At 42.1% G+C, this 26,567-nt stretch overlaps 1 protein-coding gene across 3 annotated transcripts in view; it reads right to left on the bottom strand.

The window, feature by feature from the left end:
• Positions 1 to 227: 227 nt before the first annotated feature.
• LOC119739790 overlaps positions 228 to 26,567 on the bottom strand; it is a 126,845-nt gene continuing 100,505 nt past the window's right edge. For 2 of the 3 annotated variants that reach the window (XM_038214864.1, XM_038214865.1), the window contains exons 15-42: positions 26,220 to 26,377; positions 24,371 to 25,076; positions 23,679 to 23,831; positions 23,012 to 23,240; positions 22,083 to 22,295; positions 20,664 to 20,813; positions 19,772 to 19,983; positions 17,121 to 17,243; positions 16,842 to 16,946; positions 15,971 to 16,078; positions 15,417 to 15,533; positions 14,908 to 15,066; positions 13,896 to 14,031; positions 13,054 to 13,207; positions 12,520 to 12,671; positions 11,466 to 11,603; positions 11,123 to 11,276; positions 10,196 to 10,320; positions 9,628 to 9,791; positions 8,705 to 8,963; positions 7,473 to 7,675; positions 6,864 to 6,989; positions 6,106 to 6,312; positions 5,121 to 5,267; positions 2,897 to 3,043; positions 1,970 to 2,173; positions 1,198 to 1,357; positions 228 to 538 (exon numbers count right to left, since the gene is read on the bottom strand). In XM_038214864.1, the coding sequence (XP_038070792.1) occupies positions 360 to 538; positions 1,198 to 1,357; positions 1,970 to 2,173; positions 2,897 to 3,043; positions 5,121 to 5,267; positions 6,106 to 6,312; positions 6,864 to 6,989; positions 7,473 to 7,675; positions 8,705 to 8,963; positions 9,628 to 9,791; positions 10,196 to 10,320; positions 11,123 to 11,276; positions 11,466 to 11,603; positions 12,520 to 12,671; positions 13,054 to 13,207; positions 13,896 to 14,031; positions 14,908 to 15,066; positions 15,417 to 15,533; positions 15,971 to 16,078; positions 16,842 to 16,946; positions 17,121 to 17,243; positions 19,772 to 19,983; positions 20,664 to 20,813; positions 22,083 to 22,295; positions 23,012 to 23,240; positions 23,679 to 23,831; positions 24,371 to 25,076; positions 26,220 to 26,377 (5,088 nt within the window). In that variant the 3' untranslated portion in view covers positions 228 to 359. The remainder of the gene's footprint in view (positions 539 to 1,197; positions 1,358 to 1,969; positions 2,174 to 2,896; positions 3,044 to 5,120; positions 5,268 to 6,105; positions 6,313 to 6,863; positions 6,990 to 7,472; positions 7,676 to 8,704; positions 8,964 to 9,627; positions 9,792 to 10,195; positions 10,321 to 11,122; positions 11,277 to 11,465; positions 11,604 to 12,519; positions 12,672 to 13,053; positions 13,208 to 13,895; positions 14,032 to 14,907; positions 15,067 to 15,416; positions 15,534 to 15,970; positions 16,079 to 16,841; positions 16,947 to 17,120; positions 17,244 to 19,771; positions 19,984 to 20,663; positions 20,814 to 22,082; positions 22,296 to 23,011; positions 23,241 to 23,678; positions 23,832 to 24,370; positions 25,077 to 26,219; positions 26,378 to 26,567) is intronic. The other variant, XM_038214866.1, reaches the window with a different exon arrangement.

Genomic DNA, 26,567 nt, shown 5'->3' with positions numbered 1-26,567 from the left:
ATGCTCGCTTCTCACCGCGGTGGCCCGGGTTCGATTCCCGACTCGGGTCATATGCGAGTAAAGTTGTTCATTGATTCTCCCCTTTGCAACGAGGGTTTTTCTCTGGGTTCTCCAGTTTTCCTCCTGCCCGAAAATGAATACTTTTGATCTGACTGTGCTCCGTGGTAAGACATGGGTTGTGCGGCGGCTGCCTAAGGCGCCTTCACATGCCTATGACTCGACCATGTTGTAGCTGCGTCCTTTGCAATTCAGCTTCTGCTGCGAGTAAGGATGATTAGCCCCCAAATTTCTTCATTTACCACAAAATTGCATGAGGTCTTGAACAAAGGTCCGTACTACATGGCAGTGTTCTCTTGACTCTATGAGCTCTCTGTCTTCCATCGTTTCAGCTTGCCCACCAGATTGCTCCTGGAGGACAGTAGCTTGCTCTTGGAGGAGCGGGACGAACTCTTGTCCGCCTCCTCCATCTTCTCAAACTCCGCCTTGAAATCTTCGGCCTTGAAGTCTCGCGGGAGGGTGGAGGACTTCTTGGCTGCACCTAGGAATGAGGTACAGGTAAAATGAATCCCCCAGATTCTCGGTTCCAAATCTCGAGACGATTTCTGCCTTCGGAAAAAAATTGAGACTTTGCGAAGATATTATGCACCAGTTTGATAGTCAGCTGGTAGCAATGTTATCATTCGCAGCTATTTCCTCAGCAGTGGGTGTAACTCGTAATATCACTAATGAATGAAAACGTTCCAAACTTCACAATCCACCCGTTCGTGACTTCAACCAAATCTGGATACTTCAATAACACAACAAGCATACATGAGCAATTCACCTTGTGCATCATGGGATAAAGTCGACATCCATTTGTAGTCGAAACAGTTTTCATTTCGTAATAAGAGACAAAGTCTTGGCCATTTTATTAGGTTTATTAAATTGACTCAAGTGAAGTTGGAATTTTTCCTGCATATTTGTAGGAACTCAACCCTTAAGTTGGAAAGTGCAATGGAAACTGAATCCCTTCTATTCAGGCATGCAACTTTTCCTCGGATCCGCTGATTTATTTCCTCGGTTTTTTTCTTCTCATGAATGCCATCACAAATTCAAAAACACTGTGCAAAGTCTGTGTGATTTGGAATTTCCTCCTTTTTTTTCTGTCTATTCTAAGTAAAGTGAGCTGTTTTCAATTAATCCCTTTGTCTAGCTTACTAGATATGCTGAGTAGCGAGCCGTCTCTCTCCTTCGATTCTTTGCCAGCCTTCCGGTTCTTCATGCTGGTCAGGCGTTTGAAGCCGGACTTCTTGCCGCTGCCTCCGACTACGCTGCTCACGGCTGCCTTGACGTTGGGCAGGTACTGAGACACAGCAGACTACAGAGTCATAACAAAATTACATCAAGAAAAACATTCTAAATTATCATCGGCTTCAACTAGAAATAAAAGGGATGCAAGAGGACTCTGACGTTTGTGCCTGAAATTTGAGGTATAAAGGAAAATGCGCGCTCACCTTGTCTTTAAGAACGTGAGCAGCGTGGCTTGAGCATGAAACAAACGCAGTAAAAACTAATACTTGACCTATAAATTACTCATTATCACCTATAGAGCCATAATGCACACAAAAGCCAATGGTTCCCAGCATTTCACTAAAACAAAATTCCCTGATATTTCCACTAGAAACTTCCATGATTCCATGAGAAATACTTTCACTTTAGCAAGGTTGCTGCGAAGTCAAGAGGTGGTCGCAGCAAAGCAACTAAGATACTGAAAATACCCAGGCAACTTGTTGACGAGCGATGGCCTCCTTTCATCCCTTAGAGTTATCCTTCCCTTCTTGGTCACTGTCAAGTTCCTTGAGTTTTCCCAGATTTTTGTAGGTTTTCCCTGACTGGAAAAATGGAAATTCTTTCCCCAAGGTTTTCCCAGATTTGCAGAGTGGCTAGGAAGCCTGAGCCAATAGTGCTCAGTATTAAGATGACCATGTACCTCATCTCTCTCCCTCAAGGTGAACCTGCCGGGTGTCTTCCACTGATTCTGCACATCAAAGACCCTCTCTGTGTCCTCCAGGACGCGGCTTGTAACTTTCTCCTGGATGTCCTTCTTCTCCGAGCCCTTCCAGTCCTTGTAGACCTCTTCCGTCAGGACATAGTTGCTGGGGTCTGCGTCCAGCCGGTGGGCTTTGGCCATCGCCTGAAATTGTGAGCAAAAGTACAAGGTATAGATTTAAGAGTCCAAGTAGTAATTACGCAATCAATGGTCCTACAAGTCATCATAAGTAATCACAAGTAATCACAAGTAATCACAAGTCATCACAAGTCATCACAAGTCATCATAAGTAATCACAAGTAATCACAAGTCATCACAAGTCATCACAAGTAATCACAAGTCATCATAAATCATCACAAGTCATCACAAGTAATCACAAGTAATCACAAGTCATCACAAGTCAATCACAAGCCATCACAAGTCATCACAAGTCATCATAAGTAATCACAAGTCATCACAAGTCATTATAAGTAATCACAAATCATCACAAGTCATCACAAGTCATCACAAGTCATCACATGTAATCACATGTAATCACAACCGGTGTCATAGGCAAAGGGGGACCTGGGGGGCACGAGTCCCCCAGGTGTCCCTCACAAAAAAAAAAAAAATTTGCCCATAGCCTACAAAGTGTCTTTTTTATAGTAAACTAACCAAAAGGGGAATGTAGACGAATAGTAACTCGATGTTAATTCCCTTCACCCTACAGATTTATGGAACACGTATAAATAAAGAGATAAAAAGGAGCAATTAAAACAGCGCCCCCTAGTGTCAACTGAGGTCCAACCCCCAACCCCCAACCCCCACCGAGCTCAAATTCCTATAAAAAAAAATCAGAATATCAAAGTTTAAAGCACATTTTATTACCTGAGCTATGATATCCTGTGCTGTGCTGGCGACCAACGCTCTGAATACAGTGTAGGGTTGCTCCTGGGACACATTGTAAACCCAGACCAGAAAGGTCTTTTCAGCGCTGCTTGCGTCCAGGGCTGCACATTCGTCTGAGCGATGTCTCTGTATTCGAACAAAAAGATTATTCAATGAGAGTCAGATGACTGAGAAATAAAGGTTCTTATCACCTCTAACACCTCCGAGAGAATGGCAATTAGACCAACAGATTCCCATGGTTCAATTTTGTGGGGAAAAGTCAGTAGGATATATATTTTGCGATTTTTTTTTTTTTTTTTTTTTTTTTTTTGTGAGAAAAATTAAGCAGGAGGCTGGAACTTGCGCAAGTTTTCAACAGAGGTGAGATGCATTCCAAGAGAAGAGAAACTTCAATCAGTTTGAAAAGTTTGAAAGAAATCATTAAGATTGTGTCTCTTCGGAAAACAATGTTGTCTCATCTTGAGGAAAATGGCAGAGCAAAATTGAAAGAGCTGAAATTGTAAAGCTGGAATTGCCAAAATTAAATAAAATTTGTGTACATGGTTAGTTTAGGTGAAAGAACACCACATCTGAAGCAACATTTTGCAAATACACAGCAATGTTAGATGCGTGACCTGATAAAAGGAAAATATTAATCAAAACCTAACTTTTAAACTTTTAAATTTTTGGGTCTGCATGCGCCCGCCCATCCTCCATCAGGTCACATGTTGCAAAATGTATCGATTTTGTAGCACAATATTGTTAGTTGATAACAACTTTTCACACTGAAAATAAGGGGTTAAATATGCAATAATTCTAAATATCAGAAATGGTCATCGGTAGATTGATTTATGGTGAATGACTGAGTTGAGCTGTTGATGGTGTGCAGGAAAAGCGGAGGATTTGATGGAGTATCAATGGCAGGTCGGTAGAGGGTAGATGGGTATGATTCTAGAAAAATTTGACTACTGGCTGGAATTTTTATTTTACATTTGCATGCATTTCAGTAAGCAGAGTTTCAAATTGGGCAACATTACCAACTCTTAAAGTTGTTATCATATCCTAAACAACTGAATTATACAGTAACTGCATCAAGTAGAATTATCACAACTTGTGTGTCAAAATTGGGGGGGGGGGATATGTCGTTTGTCAAATGTTGAATAAGACGGTTTGTCTGACAACATGGCTGGTTTACAACGGCTAGACCAGTACATGAGCTTGTTCTAAAGACTACTAGTATCACTGAATGTAGAAACTATTTGCCGCCGGATCTTGGGATCCAATTCACTATCGAAGTGATTACATAAGTCCTGCCAAAACCACTCACTATGGACTCATGTATTTTCTGAGTATTTTTGTGTTGTTTAGTTAGAAAAGAATCTGTAGGTGTTACTGTTATTTGTATGATTCGTGATATGCATTTATTGACCAATTTTCTGAATGGTTTACTTCGCTTTGTGTGGCATGATCCGTCACCAGGATTACGTAACACTTCTCGCTAACTATTACGTGACACTTCGATAATGAATAGAGGTCACGGTGCGCAATCGCGGATTTTTTTCTCCCTTCTCCTGTCCTAAAACTTGCATTGTCAAGAATACTGGAAAGATCATGAAGAGGGAAACATTGACAGACTTAACGAGTTGCCCTTGAATTTTTTAACACCCAAGCAAACAGTTAGTTACTTGAATCACAGGAGTTAAAGAATAAAGGCAATCAGTGGTCAAGAAAAAAATTAACGATCATGATGATGATATATAAAAGAAACATCATGGATAATATTAAACGAATCACAAATAGAAGGCTTAGAATTTTAAAAAAAAATATTTTTACGGTAGGATTTCCATCGAACTACTGCTGCTGACGGTAAAGTCAAAGTTGCCTATTTGGTTCACTGACTTGAAGAAAAAAAAATCATGAACCTGCCAATCCAGACGTTACAATCAATTTGGGTATCATTCTCGTTCTCAAAACAAATGAAAAGTGCAAAAAAAGTCATTTGAGATTTTTTGCTACCAGAACCTGTAGGAAATTGAGAGAGAATTGCACAAGTTATGAATTCAATTTGCAATCAATAAAAGCAACATTAGTAAAAATGCTGGTATGAGCGAATATCTTTTCTACTTTTTTTCCGCATTAAGAAAAAAAATGAACACAAAAATGAAATGCGGTTAAGCATGCGGTGATGTTGGTTAGTGCCACGCGGATCGTCGGGAGAGTGTACCCTGTGGTTCCTGGGGAACCTCGGTGATCGCAGACTAGACGTCTTGAGGTGATTGAGATGATTGAGGTGATTGAGGTGGCTGGGTGAGTGGTGACCTGGTGGGTAGTGACTCGGTGAGTGGTGACAGTAAGACGGGTCCTGCTGCAGCTGTGACAGACGGTGGGAGGAAGCGTTGTCAAATTAGGGGTGCTAATGAGGTCCGTGCGTGAACAAGAGAGGGCACTTTCAAACACTTTCCAGAGCCTAGTGGAGAGCCCATTACAGCACGGATCACCCATGACTACAGTTTTTTCTGAATGTGCACAAAGCCATAGCATCTTGGCGTGAGTGTCTTGGCATGAGTGTCTAGGCATGAGAGTCTTCGCGTCAGCGTCTTCGCATAAGAATCAGGTTTTCAGCAACGTGTTGGAATGGCTCTCAGAGTGGTCTCCCCAAACTGTCTCTTTCTTACTGTTGAGCATGAACTTGTGCACGAAGCCCATAGCATTGTGATATAACCAGGTAGTTTTTCTGAGCCACATACGTATACCGTACCCTTACAGGGCTGCCAACTTTGAGTAATAGCTGAGAGTGAGAATTTGGTGTTAGAGCTCGATCAGAACTAATGCGAGCGCTAAGCGCGAAGCGGGCCCCCACAAATTTTGGATTCTGGACACTCTGTGGTGTGATCTGAGGCAATTTATGACCACCTTAACCAATATTTTTTTAAGCAAAAGATCATCATTTAAACATCATTTTGGAGGTTTTTTTAAGCGTGAGAAATCCTGTGTGGGCGTGACAGCGTGAGAATAATGTGCGAGTCTCACGCTCAATGCGTGAGAGTTGGAAGGCCTGCCCTTGCCATTTCTAATGGTGCTTGTTAAAGAGGACACTGGTGCTTGTGCATAAAGTCCACTACGGGTAACGTGAGTGTAAGCCAGTGACTGTTGAACCCCCGAGGAAAAAAGCTAAGGTTTCCAAAACATCCAGACTGGATTGAACTAACCTCTGTGATCTGTTTGAGGATGAACCTTCCCTTCCCAGACCAGCCAGCCTGTACCTCCAGGATCCTCTCGTCCATCTCTAAGGTGCGTTCCTCGGACCGGCTCTCCAGCTTGGATTCCCCTGGGTACTCCTCCCAATTCTCTTGCACGTCCTCGATCAATGCGTACAGAGCGATATCCTCCAAGGGCTTTTCGGCCCACCCTAGAGCCTTCACAATAAAGAAAAATTTAAAAATCAAAAATTGGAAGACAGGACTTGAATAAACTTGGATATATTGTTACTTGTCGTGAGAAATTAAGAAGAGTTCATAATTGTAAAGATGCTACAGCAGTTACAAAACATTCCAACTGCACTTGAGGAGATACCATTCGGAGTGCAAAAGGCAAACTCAAAACTGAATTCTTTCCTCAAAGTTAGTGAAGTCTGTCAAGAGCCAGCGTGGCCAATCAGGCCAGGGTTTATCACCGGTTTCAGTGGCATGAAACAATGGAGAATATTTCTACCCCCCCCTAGATTGGTTGCCAGTCCATCACAGGTTACTCCCTAGCTAATGCCAGTACCCATTTATACTCCTGGGTGGAGAGAGGCAAGTGAAGGTGAAGTGGCTTGCCCAAGGACACAACAAATGCCTAGCAGCTGGATTCGAAACCCTGACACTCTGATAACGAGCTCTAACCACTAGACCACATTCCCTCGAAAAAACGACCTTTTTTTCCATTTTAGTTGAACAATGATAATGTATAAGGTTAAGATTTTTACCTGGGCAATGACTTCATGGACTTTTGTTTCTTGCGTTGCTTTGAGTGTTGTGCTTTGGTCGTGGAGTATAATGCCGTATATGATGACAGGATGAGCCTCCCGTTTGACCTCAGCCCCATCAACAACCTGTAACGGTAAAAAAAAATTTACCATCTGAAATCTTGATTTTTTTCGGCAACTTTGCTGTCGCCTAAAAGCAGGTTGTATTAAATTCCCCTGTAATATCTTAAGTGGTCATTCTGAAGCTGTAAACTGATTACTGCACTGAGATTCATTGCTTATGATTGCTACAGAAACTGTCCCAGAAGATTTGATGGAGATTGTAGCGACATTTGTTGCAAGTGTTTTCCCTGCATCAATGTACAAGTAAATAAATTAATTGGATTTTGAGTGGTATTAATCGGAAACAAACAAAATGCATCAAAAGCAATTGATCCTATATGCCTTTAACATCCAACTACTGAAGTTGGTAGGTCAAGCACTGTCAGATGTCATGGAATCCACAAGCCCACTGTCCTATCAGATTCAAACTCTATTCTTTAGAAGTGAAATGCTTCATTCCAGTTGTCCGTCCTTGCCTTCATGACGAAGAGAAGGAATTTGTCTTACCTCGATGAATTCCATCTTGGAGCTGCGCTCTCGGCCGATGTGATAGTAGACCATGTTGGATAGCATCTGGCGCTTCTGCTGAGCCTCCAGGAGTTTGGTCTTGTCCGACATGTCCTTCATGTCCTCCAGGCGAGTGAAGACAAACAGTGAGGCCAGCTCTAAAGGGACATTTTGAGGCGAGCGGAGCCGGACGTGCCGAAAACCTGGAAACATGGGAAGAGGAAACGGTACAGTTCACGGCAAAATCAACCTCGGACAACTTTGCAACATCCAACTGCAGGGTTCCCAGCATTTTATGAAAAAAAAATTCTCTGAGTTTTCCCTGATATTTCCCTGAGAAATTTCCAAAATTCCATGAGCAATGTTTTCACTTTAACGAGGTTGCTGGAAAGTCAAGAGGTGGTTGCAGCAAAGCAACTAAGACACTGATAATATTCACACTGCATAAACACTAAAAAGCCACCACAGCCAGTCAGTCGATGGACACAACCGGGACACATGGCACAAGACACACATTCCCCAAACTGGCAAAACCTTTCCCCTTTTGGGCCACTGTCAATTTCCCTGCATTTAATCCAATTTTTTGTGTTTTTCCCCAAACTTTACCGCGTTTTCCCTGACTGGAAAAATAGAAACTCATTGTCAAGGTTTTCCCTGATTTCCAGAGCAGCTGGGAACCTTGGACTGAGGAAGTGGAATACAGACACATGTGCTAATGTGCCGAGGCCGGCTTTCCCAATTTAGTCCAAAGTTTGTTAAATTTTTTTTTTTTTTTTAATGAATACTAACAAAGTGCTCAAATCCTTGAGTCTAACTTCAAGTGCTAAGGCGAACATGGAACACAGCTAGAATTGGTACAATTCAGTTTTCGAGCAATTTCTGGAACGTACATTGTAACAGCCGAGTTTAAGGTATACCGCACACCATTTGAGACAGAGGGGTCCCCCAAGTGTCCTTATACCCTATAAATATCACAAAATCCCCCTAAATATCACAAAAGAGATCCTGAGGTTCCAGGAACACAATGACCAAAACAAAAGAAGGGGGGGCCTCTCCGTTGCATATTTTGCTTCAAATAGTTTTAGGTGTTGACTCTGTAAGAAATCAGGAAGCTCCAACGAAAAAATAATACCAAGGGAGTCTAGGCTAATGTCAAATGGCAAATAATGTTAGAAGATCCATGTGGAACACTTGTATTACATTAAGATGCCGAAAATCAAAAACCCACTGACCTGTCTTGAGACACTTGAGGGGAACTTGCCGCTGGGCCACGGTGCTCCCCCCGCTGTCCACCACGCTCAGCCTCAGGAATGCAATCTCGTTGTAGTAGATTTGGAATGTGAAAGTCTCGTCCCAGATGGGGTTGACGGCGTTGCGGGAGACGGGCTTGGTCTTCCACTTGGCGCAGTCGGCCGGGATGCCGATGGTCTCGATCTCGATGCTGTAGGAGGAGTTGGGGCTGGTGGTGGACAGGAACTGGCCCGAGACAATCTGGGGAGGAGGGGGACATCACAATTTGTTAGCTTAGTACATTATCCTTAACAGGGGTGTGAGTGACCACTGATAAAAATAGCTGAAAACAGATGGAAAAAGGTGTAAAAAAGCCGAACTTAGGAAATCTCCTATACTTTTGTACACAGCAAGTGAGGAAAAAAGCTGAAAAAAGCTGAAATCCAACACACAAAAAAGCGGAAATCAACTTTAAAGCTGAGATTTCACACCCCTGCCTTAAGCAGGCCTCTGGTCGACCTGTGATTTATTTGCGCCGCAACAGAACCGTCATGCTCACAAAAATCATGCTCGGGTCACAAAACTGAGAAATTATGTGATTATCGTGGAACGAGCGGCATCTCGATACAACATAATAGCAACCATGTTCATTTCACCAATGCTGTGATGACGATTCACAATATAATAAGATGATAACCGATACAAGCAGGACATCATAACTTCACACAGGTCGACTGTAATTTATTCCTGCCTGTCAGGACAACGTCCCGTCACGGCGCAGAAGTTGGAAATTTTGCTACTCTTTGTGACTGTTGATATTTTTGAACGCCAACTAATGCCAGTCATCTTAATATCATTGCAGTTACACGCAGGTTGCAAACACTCCCCCACTACTCAACTGCATGGGATGGAGGTAATGACTTACAGAAATGGTCAACTCTTTGGCCTGCAGTCCATCAAAGACTTTGTCGTAGGCGTTGAAGCGCTGGAAGAGAGGGTTAGTCTTATCCCACAGGTTGACTGGCTTGAGGACGTAGCCGGAGTTACCGGACTGCTCAAACATGGTCTTGTTGGTGATCTGGTTGGTGTCTGAGGAGGGAAATGAGGATCAAAGTCCATAAACTGCTTGCTCACACACTTTCAAGAGCTCAGTGAATAAACCTGAAAATGTGTTTTTCAAATCTGAGACATCCATCATCCGGTATTGGTCAAAGGAGATTAAAGACTTGGAGTTTTGGATCATTTTTCTGAATCATTGGTTAGATGTCATGGTCAATTGGCTCTGTCATGGACATTATTTTCCCTTTCGTAATGCTGAAATTCCAGGCCTGGTTGCTGATAATGAACTCACATTCAGCTCTGGTCATGATCGGTGGCCAGACCCCTACCCAGACTCCTACCACGTTATTATTCCCTTATTTCAAATTCTTGATTGGAAAAAACAACAAGATATCTGACAAGGATAAATGGACCAAGCTAACTTGTCCACTCACCTTCTGTTTGGTAGTTGAGAGCCACCATCTGAATTCCAAATGCCCAGTAAATGACAGGATTGTAGTTGGATGAGTCTATCCTCATGCCCGCTGGGTAGGTCCGCATCAACTGGTACTCGGTATGCGTGGACCGTGTTAAGGAATACTCTGATACAACAGAAACTAGACGTGTGTTTGTAAGTGACAAACACAGGGCTGTTCCGGCATTTTTTAGGCATGTTCATGAAATGTTGTAGACTGATAGAATATACATACGGTGCAATGGAAATTTGCAGAGCGATCAGATATGTAGTTCTGAAGATAGCACACCGTTGAAATGCATTCAACAGTAAGCTATCTTTAAACATTCCGACAAACAATTCCTACTTAATCTACATAGTTTCCTCTTCATTTTTCTCATTGTCTCACTCCAACTAGTCAATTCCGTCTGCATTTATCTGTCAATATTTACCACGTGTCTGTCTGTCTGTCTGTCTGTCGGGCTGTTCAAAGTTTGTTTAATTTTTCCTGTACATGTTGGTCAGTCCGTCTTTCTGTAATTTCTATATTTTAAATCTTCACTTTTTCAATATATTTACCATGTTTGAATGTATCGTGATTTATGTAAAGGCTTGCCCCTACAAGTTGCGGCTTCTCATGATCATGCCAATATCTAATCACAATTTACTGTACTGCTGGTTATTCTCTGCTTTTGATGGAAATAAATGTTACTGAATTGAAAATAAAATTAAATTGAGCATAGTATGCCCCACCCTGACAAGAGGATATATTTCGGTCAACCAATGATAGAACTACCAAGTGGAACTTAACACAAAGTATTGCTGTGCAGTTTACTTGCTCTAGTAGAACATACACAGTGTTAACTGGCAAATCTTTTGTTTGTGAAAACAGACTAATGAAATATGGATTTTTTTTCCAAAAGGATATTTGATGAACTGGGCAGGGAACTTGCGGAACATTCTCTTGAGGTTGTTCTCGTTGACAGAGGAGCAGTGGTAGCACTTGGGTGTTTGTGTAAGGCTGGTGATCTGATCTGAGGGAAGACTGTCCGACATGCCTCGATCCATGTCCAACGATTCGCCTGGGGGGCAAAAATGGAACGGCATTATATCAGGTTTGCATCAGAAACAGTGCTGGAGCTATAGATGGCGTTGTGTGGTTTGGTTGCCAGAACCAAGAAAAATCCAAGTTACATGCCAGTACCATCACATCGCATCGCAAAACCTCTGTTTGCAGGAACTAAAATGTAGCATTTGTGTTCTTGACTTACCTCTGCTTAAGCTGAGCTCCTTGACCGACGAGGCGGGGCTGCCTGGAATGGAGGCGTTGGAGGACGTGCTTCCTTTACGTTCCTTCTCTCGGTTTTTACTAGTCTTGTCTTTACTGGAGCCTGGCTGCTCTGCAAAACCTTCAAAAACGAAGAGGGAAAGATCGTAGACAAACATCAATCAATCAGAGGTGAGTTTGAGTGGCTAGAACTTGGTCATTTCTATCCATGGGCTCAAGAGAGCTAGCAAGAGAGGGAGCTTCTTGTCCACTTTCACGAGCCCAGTGGAAAGGATCCAGATGCAATGGTTTGCAGGCATTTGGCGCAGAGTACACACAGCTTAATTCTGAATGTGCACAAAGCCACAGCATCTTTGCGAGCGTCAGGCATCGTTGGCGAATGTCTCTTCCAGCGGTCTTCCCAAACTCTCAATTTCTGACCGCTGAGGGGTCCTTGTGCACTTAGCCCACAGGTAGGATAAACTAAGATCATATTCCGGGTCTGGATATGTTACTAAAGAGGACGGGGACAGTAGCAATTGCTACTGGAGATAGTGGTAAACTATTAATTTTTATGAAAGAAGGGGGAAATGAAAGAAAAGCACCCATAGAATAAAGTCTTTAAAAATTCTCTCTGTACACGAAGAGCAGATGGTCTATGTATTGCATATTGACCACTATCATGTTGCGGCCATCTTGATGTTTTACCATTCAAATCAACATTACCAAAGCGAGGATGAAAGGAAAAATAGTCTGGTTCCTTTTTGCACAAAAAACATTATCATTCAGTACTGTTATTGGATACAGGGAACATGACTGAAATGGTGGCAGCATGATAAAGGTCTATTGTGGCCAAAAATGGACTGAGGTTGCCTGTAGAAGAAGTGCGCACATTAGATTACCCCATTTTTCACGGGGAGATTTTACAAGATTCCCAAGATGTTGTTGTGCTAGCAGTTTGTGGGTGATAGTGAATCTTTGTGATAAGGCCCTCTTGCGGCAGATGTTCGATAGCTATCTAATTGACAAAAGTGTCTTATCCCAAGACTAGGACCCACCAGGAAACTTGACCGCCTGGGTGTAGATGACGAGGTTAGAGAGCTGGGCAGCTATCTGATGACCTTCCTTCTTCTTCTTGTGCTTGGCCTGCACCATCTTGTGCATGTCTTCGCCGGCCCCGATGGGTGACGATATGGTGCTTGTCTTACTCCTGTTGAAAAAGCAAACCAATCAGAGCAAGCCATTATGTTCTGACTTCAACAAGCTCCCGACACAAAATCCTAGCTTCTTAGCAGAAAGCAAATTTACTTATTCAGTTGAAATATTAAAGTTGTATTCCCTGTACTCTTCAAAAAGTTCCTTTTCTTTCTTTTTTTTGCTAAGATTTTCTCCTGCGATAAAAAGTGCTTGATTTTTGGCTCTTAAAGGTTTGAAATGTCTTGGGGCATGCAGAAAACAATTGACAACCTTTTGTGCCCACCAAGATCTCTAACTTTTTACCTTTTTTTTCAAAGAAAAGAAAAGTTTCTTGTTTAAAAACTGTGTTGGTAATTTCTTCTCACTGGATCCAGCAACGAAAAACTTGTACTTACTTTTGCGAAGTGTAGGTCTTGGCATTGGCGGTGTTGTTGTTGTTGATGGAGATGGACTTGGAGGGATCGTCAGACAGCTCTGATATATCGGTTGCCGTTGACTCCATTCTGGATAACGTGCCGCTCTTGCTATCCGGACCCTCGCCGCTAGTTTCTGCAAAATTGGAAGTTGGAACAAACACAAAATCATTTGGGGCTTTTCACCTAAAATACATTAAACATATGACCCCTTTAGGAAAAAAAAAAAAGTAAAAGAAAAAGAAAAAAAACAACAACAAAACAGAACAAAACAAAATGGTGCTGCTGTTTGAAGAAATACATGTTGAGAAGGGGTGAAAATGACAACCAACATTGCGTTTAGGAGTGGTTTTCTTCACATTTTCATGACAGGAAACGAGTAAGCTACCAAGGGCGGATCCAGGGGAGGCCAATGACGAACCCATTTTTTAAAATTTTAGTGACATTGCAAAAAAGTCAGCAACTGCGTACAGCATTAAAATACGCCACAATGCATCAATGCCATGATTTGTCCTAGTGCCCCCCCCCCTTCCTTTCCACATTAAATTTTGGGCGTAACATTTTTGGACCCACTTATTAGGGAACAAAAACAAAATTTGGCACCCCCCCCAATAAAATATTGTTTTCTGGATCCGACCATGTAAACTACTCGAACAAAAAACTTCCTTGATGATACAAATGATCGTTCTGAGCGAGTGTTTGCCATCAACCTGGAATTAGATTGCGAGTGTTGACAATTTTCTAATTCCAGATGAACAAAATGTTGACTCATTTTAGACATCAAGTACACTATCACATATTGTAATTTTTATTAAATTACTGACCGTCTATTGGCAGGACATCCTCATACGCATCTTCAAACTCATCATCCTCTTCTTCGGAGATGTCCCCCATGGAGGCGGTGGCTGCGGCTAGCTCCGCCCCCCACTGGCTCTTCTGCTCACCTGCCATCTGCATCATCTACAAGTTCAAAAACAAGACCCTTTAAATTTCTACATCTTTCATTAAGAAAAATCGTCTTTTGATCATGTAGCAATTTTTAAATACCACGTTCTGTTATGAATAGTTTTCTCAATGGGCCTTCAAGGTTATCAACTTGTGCGTAGTAGTATGTTTCCTTCATCAACATCTTAAAACTAGATTTTACTATTCCACATACTTATCCGACTTTGATTATACAGGGTTTCCCCTTCGTGGTGATAACATTACAAGCACTCTACACGTTCTACTAGTCAGTAGATTGCGAGGAAACAGTTTACAAGATTAATATGGCAAAATTTACCAGGACTGCATTCCACGCATGTAAACGTGTTTGTGTTCGTTATCTCTGCGAACCTGCTCACCCTAAATAGAATGAAAATGTCCTCAAACAACGTTTGTAAAAAATGGACCCCGTTTGCAAATCCTAAAAAGTGTCAGTATTTGGGAAGCAGTTTTAAAATACTTGAAAAATTCATTAACTTAGTCACTGGCGAAAATGAAAATGGTAGATTTCAGAACATAGAAAATGGTAGGTTTCAGCCCCAACAGGATCAATGTATGTGTCCACCATTTTGGGAATTGCAGTTAATGACTCAGAACCGTTTGCCTGCCTTTTTTTGCTACTGTTCAACACCGTTTGTGGAAAACAGTCGGTCCCACTTGCACAGAAGTTGCTAACCTAGGTTAACATTGGCGCTGTTAAAAAAAGTGGAACGTAGCCCAGTTTTAATATTTCTCACAGGAGTTTCGCCAGCAGTGGATATACAGTCCTTCTAAAATTATGTCGGTGAAGACACAAATCCACTATCACAATTTTCCACTCTCTATCTATCTAAAACCATCTGATGGTTATACCCTGTGTTTGAGGAGCTCCGGGGGTAACTGGTTGGCTTTGATCTTCTTGTTCTTGACCAGGATCTTCCCACGGAGTTGCTCCGGGCTGGGTAGGTGGGGGTCGTCGCTGAAGTCTGTCTCACACATGAATCTAGTCACAAGCTTCTCCCCAAACACATCCTGTGCAGGTACAAATCACAAACAGACTTAGGGCTTCGTCTCTCTTTTTACTTTGACTTTGCAGAGTATTTTACTCCGCAGAAAAAAAATCACCAAAGTATTTAGAATTCCTTTGCTTATGAAAAAATACCAACTCTGTTCTGTATTTTATTTGTATAGGTCTCTTGTCCGTAGTCCTTCTGTTCTTTCTGTAATTCTAACATTTCAAGTTAATTCCATGAGCTTAATAGGTAATCAAGGGTATTGTCATCGAAGGAGTTTGGATGGTATCTACCAACAATATCCTCGGGCAGTTACGAAGGTTTCTTGGTTTTTAACGGCTGATGGGACTTTGCACCCTCTAGACTTACCAAGAAGATCTGGGCCATCCTTGCTTGCTGCGGCAGGGAGCAGTGATTCTCAATGGACAGGATGATGGGGTAGTCCGAGGTCACAAACGCTGCCCTGTTGATGGCTTCGACTACATCCTAAAATACCAAGAGCAAAAAGTTCAATTATACATATTTTTTCACTACTTCATAACTTGAGTAACAGAGTTAAACAAAAGCTTATATCCCAAAATTAACTGGCACTCCTCTAAAAAAAGAGACTGTGTTATTTTTTTCAGTAAATTCTAGAGATAAGCTGGTAGCAATGGATCTGGGTGCTTTGTTTACATGTGTTCTTTCTTTTTGGAGATAGGTGGGGGGAAAAAGGAAAAACTACTTGGTTAAAAGCTAGTAAAATGGGGCGATTGGGGTACCTGTTCCCCCTTTTCAGTATCAGCCAATTTCAATAAGGGCAGATAAAACATGCCTGAGAAAATACGTAAGCTCAGAAACAAGCAAAACTCATCAAAAGGCACTTGGGCCTGAACCTGATTTTCCTGAGCAAACTTCTTCTGTTCTTGGCGGTTTTATCTTACCTTGAAGACGATCTTGGATGTCAGTGTGTGACCGTGGTAGATCATTGGACTACCATCATCGCCGTCCCAGCAGTCAAGCTCAACACACCGGCAGCCAGTCAGTAGAATCTGCAAGAGGGGGTTAGCCAAGACACTAAAACCCTAATCCTCCCAGATCTAGGGGTGTGGATTTACGGATAGTATGGGAATCGGGTACCCGATTGAAAAAAAACAAGGGTACCCGTTAAAGAAACCTCATCCCAAGATTTAAATCTTGGAAGTTGCTGTTCACATTGTTCATAAAGGTCTGCACGATAATACTGCCACATCGGTGCGTCAATACAGCAAGGTTCAAGTGTGTGTACAGTGAGCTCTTTAGCTTTACAGTGTAAATGGCATTTTCGCAATGTTATGTTTTTCCATGGGTTTTTAAAGGGTACCCATGTTTCTTCAATCGGGTATCCGGTTCCCGTACTACCCGTAAATGCACACCCCTAGGAATAAGAAAACACTTTGAGAAACATCAACATTTTTTGCAGGCCGAATACTCTGTGTGTACATCCTATTGAGTGAGGGCTAATTAGGTTGATACAGAGTCATATGTTACATTTGTGAAAAAAAATTTATGAATAAAACTGCTTTGGAATTTTCTAAAACAAAATTTGTTAAGTCTCAATCCTAGTTTTTAAAATGATCACCATGAGAATATTCTGATCGCAAGCCATAATATCGCCAATTACATTTATTTTATTGCTGTTATTATGGATATCATTCTAGGCGAAAAATATTGCTTAGCCAAAATCTGAGCAAAAATCAACAGACAAAATTTATATAACTTGATTTTTGCTGTAAAAAACTCCAAATTTTCAGCCAAGGAATTGGAAGCATGTACCTGTGCATAGATCTCAACGGAGGATTCACCCTTTAACTGGTGCCCTGTCAAGTAGGTGTTGTGGGAGGAGTCAATGAAGTAATGGCTCAGTGGATGATTCTGCTCCTGTCAATACAAATGTAAGAAACAACATCGCAACATAGTAAATGGGTCAAACACAGTTTTGAGTGATCAAATACTAAATTATTGGAAAATGGACAGACCTAAGGCGCACGTGCTGCTAACCACGCCCACAGTGGGTGGGGCCTAAATGGATAGGTCTGCACTGTTAGTCTGTACCTCTTGTTTGTAGGCACGCTCCTCGTTGTTGAAGGCATAGCTCTCTTTATCCATCATGAAGCGGGCAAAGCCTTCGAAAGACAGGCACTGCTGGTCTCTGACGGAAGCCGTCGGCTCATGGCGCTGGGTTGAAAGAAAAAAAGGGTAAAAAGCCGCTACACGTATGATAACAAATCATAAATATTTTGTCCTGAGGAAAATCCCCGACCACACAGTAACTGTCACCTCACAATATCTTCTATAACTGAAAGCAGCAATGATATACACAGGGGTGTGATTGGCCACCGATAAAAATAGCTGAAAACACCTGGAAAAGGTGTAAAAAAGCTGAACTTTGAAGATCTCCTATACTTTTGTTCACAGCAAGTGAGGGAAAGAAAGCTGAAATCCAAAACAAAAAAAGCTGAAATCAGCTTTAAAGCTGAGATTTCACACCCCTGTATACACCACGCACAGTTAGAAAGGGCAGAAAATTGGCTCATGGATTCCTTAACAAAAAGTGTGGAGTACTGAAACATTTTTGTTAAAAATAAAAGTTTCATGAAAACTTTCAGAAAAACAAATTTTGCTTGTGACTGGCTCTAATCATCCCATTTTTTTGTTTTTATAGTAGCACAACGAAATTTGGATCCATGGTTTATGTGCAAAAGAGATACCAAAACAGAACAAAAATCGAGCAAACTTTCTTGATATTCCAAGCATGACTTTTGGAATTTTAGTTTGAATAATCAAGCCAAATTTGCTGGACATGAACATTTTTGATTGCCATTTTTCACTTGGCATCTACTTTAAGACACGCACACCAGTGACCTTTTGATCAATTCAGTCCAATTGGAAGTCAGTTAGGTTAAACTTGTCTGCACAGCTAACAAGCCACAAAAAAAAAAACCAAAAAGCCTCAGGCCGTGAAACCGATGATGAAATACTACCCTTCTAATGGCATGATGGAATAAGAAGGGCCTGAATTTCAGGAATAGGAACCCTGTATGACCATGGGCCTACATACACACGTAGAGTAGCTTGAGAATTCTAATTGACCAGAAAACCTTTTGAAATAACCTTGTAGGGGCATCACTACAAAGCAAGTAAGTATACTAACAACACATTTTCTGGAATGAAGGTTTCAGAAAAAAAGGAAAAATCAGTTGAACATTCGGAAGATGTATTTTCTAAATTGAAAAAAAAAGGGAAACTAAAAAGGGGGGACATTTTGTTCGTGACAAAACAAAAATCCAAGGAAAACATTCTCCACTACTTTTGGGGGGTATAAGTGTGTAAATGAAGATATTTCTGCCGGTGTAAAGCAAGCCCCACTCAAGAAGGGTGAAAAAAAGGGCCACATGGTACTCCCAATTCACCTTGACAAATCTCAGAACACGATTCAGAAAATAAGCCCTCGCACACTTTCTGTTTGGTGTAGGCATGTTTTCTCATGTCATATTACATGACAACAGATTAGTAGCCCTAACAGTCCCGAATCCTCCAAGTTTAATACGATTTTGCACACCCCCTAAGGAGTTAGGTTAAGCCACGTAAAGTTCTTTTCAAATTAAAACTGAACAGCAGCCACCAGAGACCTTACGAGGAGATGGTCATTCCATGCAAAAGCCGAGACAAATGAAAAAGATCACAGGGTGCTGAACTCCCTGAAAAAAAATCCAAGAATACCTAGCCCCTTTGCATATCGGAAAACGTCTCCTCTGATGCCACAAACTGATCGGACTGCCATGCTTGGATGACACGATGAATACTAATCAGGCCTGGATTCCATCACCCCATCGGAGCTTCAAATAAATTTGTAATGATCGGGGAGGCATCCGGGGCAGGGCCTGGGGCAAAAGTGGGCTCTGTTTACGGCGTTTATCTGGTCCGGGATTCAGTATATAATGAGCCAAGCATTGGAGCCAGGCAGTTGGAATTTACTGCCCTAACTGAATTGAGGACAGTCAGTGTAGAGTGAAGCGTTAGACGGTGTAATTTAGAGTTAGATAGGACAACATTCGATACTGATTGTGTGAAAATGGCACAGTTGGGCCTAACTAACATTTAAGTACTCCTTGTAGTACCACAAACTGAACCTCTCGCGAGTATTACTGCACACTACACATTCTCGCAATCTCAATTCACATGCCGTTACCACTTGGCAACTTCGGGGTTTTTTATGCATCTATTTAAAATCCTGAATTCTATTTTCTCCAGTCTCTTCAGTGTTTATGGAATGAGAAATTTGTCTTTTTTATCATTCCAAAATGACTTCTGCAATCTACTAGCAGACTGTGTTCTTAATTCTGATGACACTATGTTTGGTATTTTGAATTCAGTATCTCTCTAGAAAATGCAATTTTCTTACACATTTTACAGTTGAGGCCATGCAAATCATTACGGAAGCATTGCTGTGATTGCTATCTTTATTTTGTGTTGCCTTTTGTATGGTTAAGTCGTCTTCATTGTCGTTTTACACCAAACTTTCCCTCAAAAAAATCCAAACCCTGTCTGCTATCCACGACAAGTCTGTCGGTTTTAAACATCGCCAACTAGTTTGGTAACTCCAATAACCTTAAAGTGGATTCTTGTTCTCTTTTAGCAACAGGGCCCGTAACTACACAATCGCCGGTACAGTGATCCGATTGGACATTCTTTCATCTACCAACCTGGATGATTCTCAAGACGGCGTCCTCCTCCAAATCCTCCTCCTGTTCCCGGCTCAGGAACTGCTTCAGTTCCTCGGCGCCCATCACGTGGGTGGTCACCGTCTGGACACCGGTGCTGTTGGCCTGGACGCTGGAGGCCGCGATGGCGTCGGCAACGCGCCGGTTGCTGTCGGTGAGAGGCTCCACGAACATGTTCCTGCTCAAGCTGAACACTACGGGTGCATAAGAGAGAGCAGAATTAACAAGTGCAGAAATCTAAGATACAAGTTGCTTAGACCATCACAGGTGATCACCACTTACAATTAGGGTCAAGCAAGTTGAGCACAGAAATTTACTGGGGTGGAATTTGAACCTGCAGCTCATTTCACCAAATTTGTGCACATTGACGTAACTCCACTTAACTCAGGCATGTAACTGGGAATAAGGAAAACGAGGTAATTCCAGACCACACAAGACTTTGTACAGTGTTTTTCAATTTGTAATGGCATTCACGAGAAGTAAAAAACGAGGAAATCAGCGGATTCAACAGAAAGTTGCAGGTCTGTTGCATGTCACTGCACAAGTTGCGCAACATTTTATTTATAACACATTTCACGAAAGTTGCACAACAAATTACACAAAAAATTATGGTATAGCTATTTTGGGTGGCGTACATGTAGCAACTGAAAATTTTCTATTTTACTTAATATCATGATTTCGGAAAACAGCCTTGTTTCTAACTAGTTCATGTCGGATGAAGTGTATACACACAAACGTTTTGCGGTATTCGGTGAAATCAATCTCAGGGTTGACGCAGGGTTGAAAATTTTCAAGTGTGAAATGATGCATGTTTTAAACCCTGCATCGACCCGAGATTTGTCAACAGTGAAAAGGCTATCAGAGGGATACATACTGGTTCCCTGCATGTATTCCGTTTCACCGTCATCACTCTTTGCCGGTAACTGCTCCTTGTTGGCGGAGTAGGCTTTGGAGTAAGAGTCAAAGATGTCCTTGATGTCCTTCCTACAACGCAGACTGAAAGACTTGAACAACTCCACAAACTCTGCACGCAAAGATAACAAAACAATGATTATAATAAAATACAAAGTAATCAGTGCTTGAAGTTTACGATGGATTCTCTGCATAAACAGCAGATTACACTAGATATGCACAGAGTCCCCATGAATCAAAATGGACTTTGCGTATAAAAAAATGGGATCTTTTGCCTTGTTTGGAGATTACCAAGTTTGGCCTTTAGACTCTAAGACTTAAAGTAATAAAAGCCCAACTATAATCTTATAATAGTTTGTGCGGTACCCGCTGCTATGTACATCAGATTCGAACCGGCCAACCGATCCCGTTAGCTCGGTGGTCGAGTGGTAAGACATCTGCACTAGAAAGCAGGAGGTCGTGGGTTCGAGTCCCACCCGAGTGATTTTTTCCAACTTTCACTCGGGAGGTAACACACGGAGTATACAGTGTTTAAAAAACGTCGGTGAAGGGCAAAACCTAATTTGATTTATATCACCCCGACGCAAAAATTCCATCTTATAAAAGCCCAACTACTTATCAAAATTAACTCCTTCATGTTCCCATACTAAAAATATCCTGAGAAAGGTTTAGCACCTTACTATTGGAATATCCTAATGGTCTACAGCAGTGTTGTATTCAAGTACATTTCTATGAGTACGAGTATGAGTTCTTTACAATGAGTACGAGTATGAGTACTCTGTCATGTGTACGAGTACCAGTACGAGTACAAGGCAATTTTTTCCCACGAGTATGAGTACAAGAACAAGTACTTTCCATGAGCCGATGCAAGTGTCAACGGGTACATGTGTTCTCAAGGCTTTTTGATGTGAAAGTAGGCATTAAACAAATGCAGAAGCCTCCCAAACAGTAGAAAACTGGTTCTTTTCAAGCATATACCTCTTACTTATTTTTTCTTTCTTGCGGGCGAACATTTGCAAGAGTACGAGTACTTTATCATGAGTACGAGTACAAGTATTTTTGTCTTGCGAATAGTTTTTTTCTTAAACAAGTCCATCACAAGTCCAGTCACAAGTAAATCATGAGTCTAGTTACAAGTCCAGTCACAAGTAACAGTGGATGACCAATAATTTTAAGAAATGCCTTTTGTCAAAGCTCATTTGAAAAGCTTGCGAGTTGAATTGGGACTGGAGGACTTGTGATGGACTTGCAGGGACTTGTGAAGGACTAGACTACATCCCTTGTACATTCTTGTGAGTACGAGTACCAAAAATTGTACTCAAGTACGAGTACCAGTACTACCACACCAGCTTACCATGACATGGTCACAGTTTGGGCTTACCGGCGAAGGTGAGTTGGGAGTTCATAGTCAGCAGGCCCTGGGTTCCCGCGGTGGAGACGTTATGGGTCTTCTTCCGGGCATAGTAAGACAACGGAATGTCCTGGCCCAGCTCACTGTAGCTGGAATCAGTCCGGCTCTTGGTGGAGCTACGCGTGGAGTCAGTCCGGCTCCGGTCTGTGATGATGGAGGCAGAGACTGACGTTGAGTCGTAATCTGGGGGGGGATAGGGACAAACAAAGGGGAACAAATGGTGAGTTTGTTTGGCTCGGGTAACATAAGAACGCCATGTCTGCAACCACAAGCTCAATCTACATATGAAATGATTGTTTGATTGGTGTCTGGTATGGCGATTTTGGCTTGTAACTTGGGATTTCAATCTTCTAGGTTAAGAGTACATGATTGGGCCTAGGTTTCATAATAAATGCTTGTGCTACCTTTTTTTCGGGGAAGGTAAAGCAACTATTTGTCTTTTAAGTATTTTCAAAGAAACAACATACGGAAACTGACTAGGTGCATTATACATGTAACTATTTTGTGGTCGCAAAAAGTAATTGACTGGAGTGGGGTTTGAACCACAGCCTCCAAGTTTGCCGTTCCGGTGCTCTACCAACTGATCTATCCAGCCCGATGTTTGCAGTTCCCAATTTTGGCAATGGTCTTTGTTCAATGGACGCTAGTCAGAAGCCATAAACCCGTGTATGCCATGTATCAATGTTGCAAACCCAGGAAATAGCAAACGGGGATCACTCAGAGAGGTTACAGCTTATTATTACAAATTTTCAAAGAAAATGGCTTCCGACTACAGAGTATTTAGTCTTACAAAATGTACAAATGTATGTATCTCTTTATTACACATATTAAAAGTGGAATTGTCAACAACAAAAAATTAGTATTCTGCTGATTCGTGAAGTTTTCCTCCACATTTTTACCTTTGCTATCAGGTGCCGACTCATTCGGTTCAGATATACCGCTGTCGTCGTTGTTTGTCGTCCGAGACCCGTCCGGTATATCCATGCTTGATGACGGTGAATCGTCCATGTCGATGGAGCCGTGGAAGGCCTCGCTGGCTGCGGAGCGCGTCTGGACTTTCTTCATGGCCTTCTTCTTGAAACTCTGAGTCTTGCGACCTCGGTTTCTTAGCTTGGCATCGTCAGAGCCCTGAGAGCATTTTTAATCAAAGCATTTCTTAATTTTGAAATTATGTACAATTTTAGCTAATGACCTTTTACCGGGAACCACACCTGCCCAAAACGTGCACTTCACCGGCATGTTAAATCATAACATCCTTTTCCCGGGAATAAACTTGGCTTTACCTACCCACTTCATTGGGTCGCTATCGCACTTGGAGTATATTTTGTTACATTAGTATTACAGGCTAACGTCCTTTTGCAGGGGGAAAAATAATGAAAAACCTCCTTCCGTCTTTTTCATACTGTTAAGTGCATCAGAATGCCGTAGCCCCCTGAGACAGATTGTATATCAAATGAAAGGTATTTCCATGCCGTATCGATTACTTGAAAAATCCAAATTTGACCTTTTGACCCATTTTTCGCCCTAACGACCTTCTTCCACGCAACCGACGAATCCTATTCTTACCTTCTGAGCAACAAGAGATTTTTGCTTGATGACAATCTTCTTGGTCGGTGTGCTGAACCCCGTCGACGGTTTGTTGAGCGTGGACCCAGAGTCGGCATTCTGGTTCCGATCGTTCGGCAGTTTCTTCATTGCTAGGTTCCTGCCACCGAAAACCTGAAGAATAGTGGGTCATTGAAAGGGTGAGTTGTGATAAATAATAATAATGTGGCTCTTATATATTGCAATTATAACCCCTGTTCATCAGGCTATGTGACCATTTTTTGTAGCAACTCGAGCTGTAAATCATTTCCAGCTGTAAATTCCTCCAATCTGGGCTTGCTTGTATGAGTCTACCATACAATCTGTGCGCTGACGACTGGTAGAACAGATTAAAATTGCGCTCGCAATATACAAATTTCGTTGTGCCGTTTTCATGAAATTCGTTGAAATTTAATTTTAAAAATCAGACTTTACGGGGAAATGATCGTCAGAAATATCACAATTTTGGAAATTCATTTGAAAAAGTCGGATTTCAAATTAAAATCAGAAAAGTTTCATCTCTGAAAGGTTGTCATTTTATTAAGATTCACATGTAAATCTTGATTTAACCATCCTAATGAAAACTAGGATGACACTGTACGGATTCGCCAAATCTGAAGGAAAAAAAGGAGATTCTTTTGTAATATTCTTTGGGGGCAAGATGTTATGCTCACTTTGATAGCTTCCAGAGGAGTTGGTCCAACACACTTCCCATCTTCAAAGAACAAGTTCAGGTACTCTCGCTGCAGCCAGACAATCCTCCGATCGGCATTAAACATCCGGTGTTTCCTGATAGCCCTGATCAGGGCCTGCAGGCCGTAAGCCCACAGCAAGACGGTCTTCTTGGGCGCCACAAAATGCAAGAGTCTGTTGTCCGCAATGCCACCGCCGTACAAGACCGTGAAGGCGTTCTCGCTGGGGCTGAGCCCCGGGAGGTTGTGGCGCTTGGACATAGCCCCAAAGTCCACCTCCTGGTCCCCCAAGAAGACATCCTTGGCACTCATCAGGTCCAGGTAGCCTTCCTCGAGACCGTTGGCTATCACGGTGCCGGAGCTGTACTTGCTGCTCAGCACAGACTCCAAGGAGCTCTCCGTGTCCTCCCCGGCTGGCGAGGTCTTGGACCAGACCAGGAGGCTGTTGGTGGGATCCAGACGCAGCTGGCACAGAGCCGACTTCTCCTCGTCCCAGTGAATGGCTGTGGTGCCGTGGTGCATGCACTGCAAGAGGTGTATGTCCCTCTCTAGCAGGTGATGTGGAATGATCTCGATTTGGTGGGGGGTGGGGACGGGGTGGATCGGATCGTAGGGATACTCTTGATCATCGCAAGTGATGTAAGACGTCTTGCCAGTTGACTTTAAGTCATCATCATCTTTGCCTTCACTATTAAATCAAAAAAAAAAAGGTGACAAATTACAAACAAGTCAGGTGTGTTTACAAACACAAATGCCCCGCAACCGTGACTGTTTCCATGACATAACACCACTCTAACATCAACTTACATGTACCTTGGTCAAATGGAACGTTCATTGACAGCATTAGTGTCTTCTGTAGGTTTTATATGAATTAATCCCTAATCCCTATGATCTCAGAATAAATACAAGATTTCTATTGTTTTAGCCACTGTGACCTTGACCCTTGACCTTTCGACCCCCAATGCGATAGGCTCCTTAGGATTGCCAAGGACAATCCACAAACCAAATTTGAAGTTCATATGTAAAGTATATCTCAAGTTATCACGCTGACAAAATTTCTTTTGTTTTTGCCACTGTGACCTTGACCCTTGACCTTTTGGCCCCAAATGCAAAAGGCTTCTTAGGATTGCCAAGGACAATCCACAAACCAAATTTGAAGTTCATATGTAAAGTATATCTCAAGTTATCGCGCTGACAAAATTTCTATTGTTTCAGCCACTGTGACCTTGACCCTTGACCTTTTGGCCCCAAATGCAAAAGGCTTCTTAGAATTGCCAAGGACAATCCACAAACCAAATTTGAAGTTCATATGTAAAGTATTTCTCAAGTTATCGTGCTGACAAAATTTCTATTGTTTCAGCCACTGTGACCTTGACCCTTGATCTTTCGGCCCCAAATGCAAAAGGCTTCTTAGGATTACCAAGGACAATCCACAAACCAAATTTGAAGTTCATATGTTAAGTATTTCTCAAGTTATCGCGCTGACAAGATTTGTCCGGACACACACACCCACACACGCACCCACCCACACACACACACACCCCACCCACCCACCCACCCACCCACCCACGGAAGGACAAGGCGGAAACAGTATGCCCCTTCGGCTTCGCCGCGGGGCATAAAAAAATGTTGTTGTCTTTTGGTAGCCTCTTCCTCCATGTACTTCAAAAATATAGTTGAGTCCAAGTCCTTTGCTTCTCGAGTACGAGTACCGCTATTAATTCGAGTCCGAGTATTTTGATATTCGAGTACAAGTGTGAGTACGAGTATTCTCAAAAAGTATGTACTTGAGTACGAGTACCAAGTACGAGTACAACAACACAAATATTACCTGTCAGTGTCTTTCTCCATGCTGTTGTTTCTCTCAGCTGCTTTTCGGCATAATCTGATGTCGGTCAGCACCCAATGTGTTCTCATCATTTTTTCCGTGTGGAGCAGACCACCAGTGTATTCTACAGTGGCATCTTTTGGGGTTCCGTTTTCAGAATCCTAGATAACCAAACGAGGGGGGAAAAAACCAAAGTTGTTATCAAATAGGTTTTTATCACAGTATTATCAAAATAATTACTTTGAACACACATTGTCCCCCACTCCTCCATGCAAACCCCAAACAGTTACTTTTTTGTTATTTTTTTCAAAAATTTTTGGGCCTGAAGTGTTACATATTTTCTGTCCCTGT

This window comes from Patiria miniata, unplaced genomic scaffold (genome assembly GCF_015706575.1).
Source record: "Patiria miniata isolate m_02_andy unplaced genomic scaffold, ASM1570657v1 HiC_scaffold_4, whole genome shotgun sequence".
Classification (NCBI taxonomy): domain Eukaryota; kingdom Metazoa; phylum Echinodermata; class Asteroidea; order Valvatida; family Asterinidae; genus Patiria; species Patiria miniata.
Note: the sequence above shows the minus strand (reverse complement) of the source record. Positions and strands in the feature narration are given on the sequence as shown.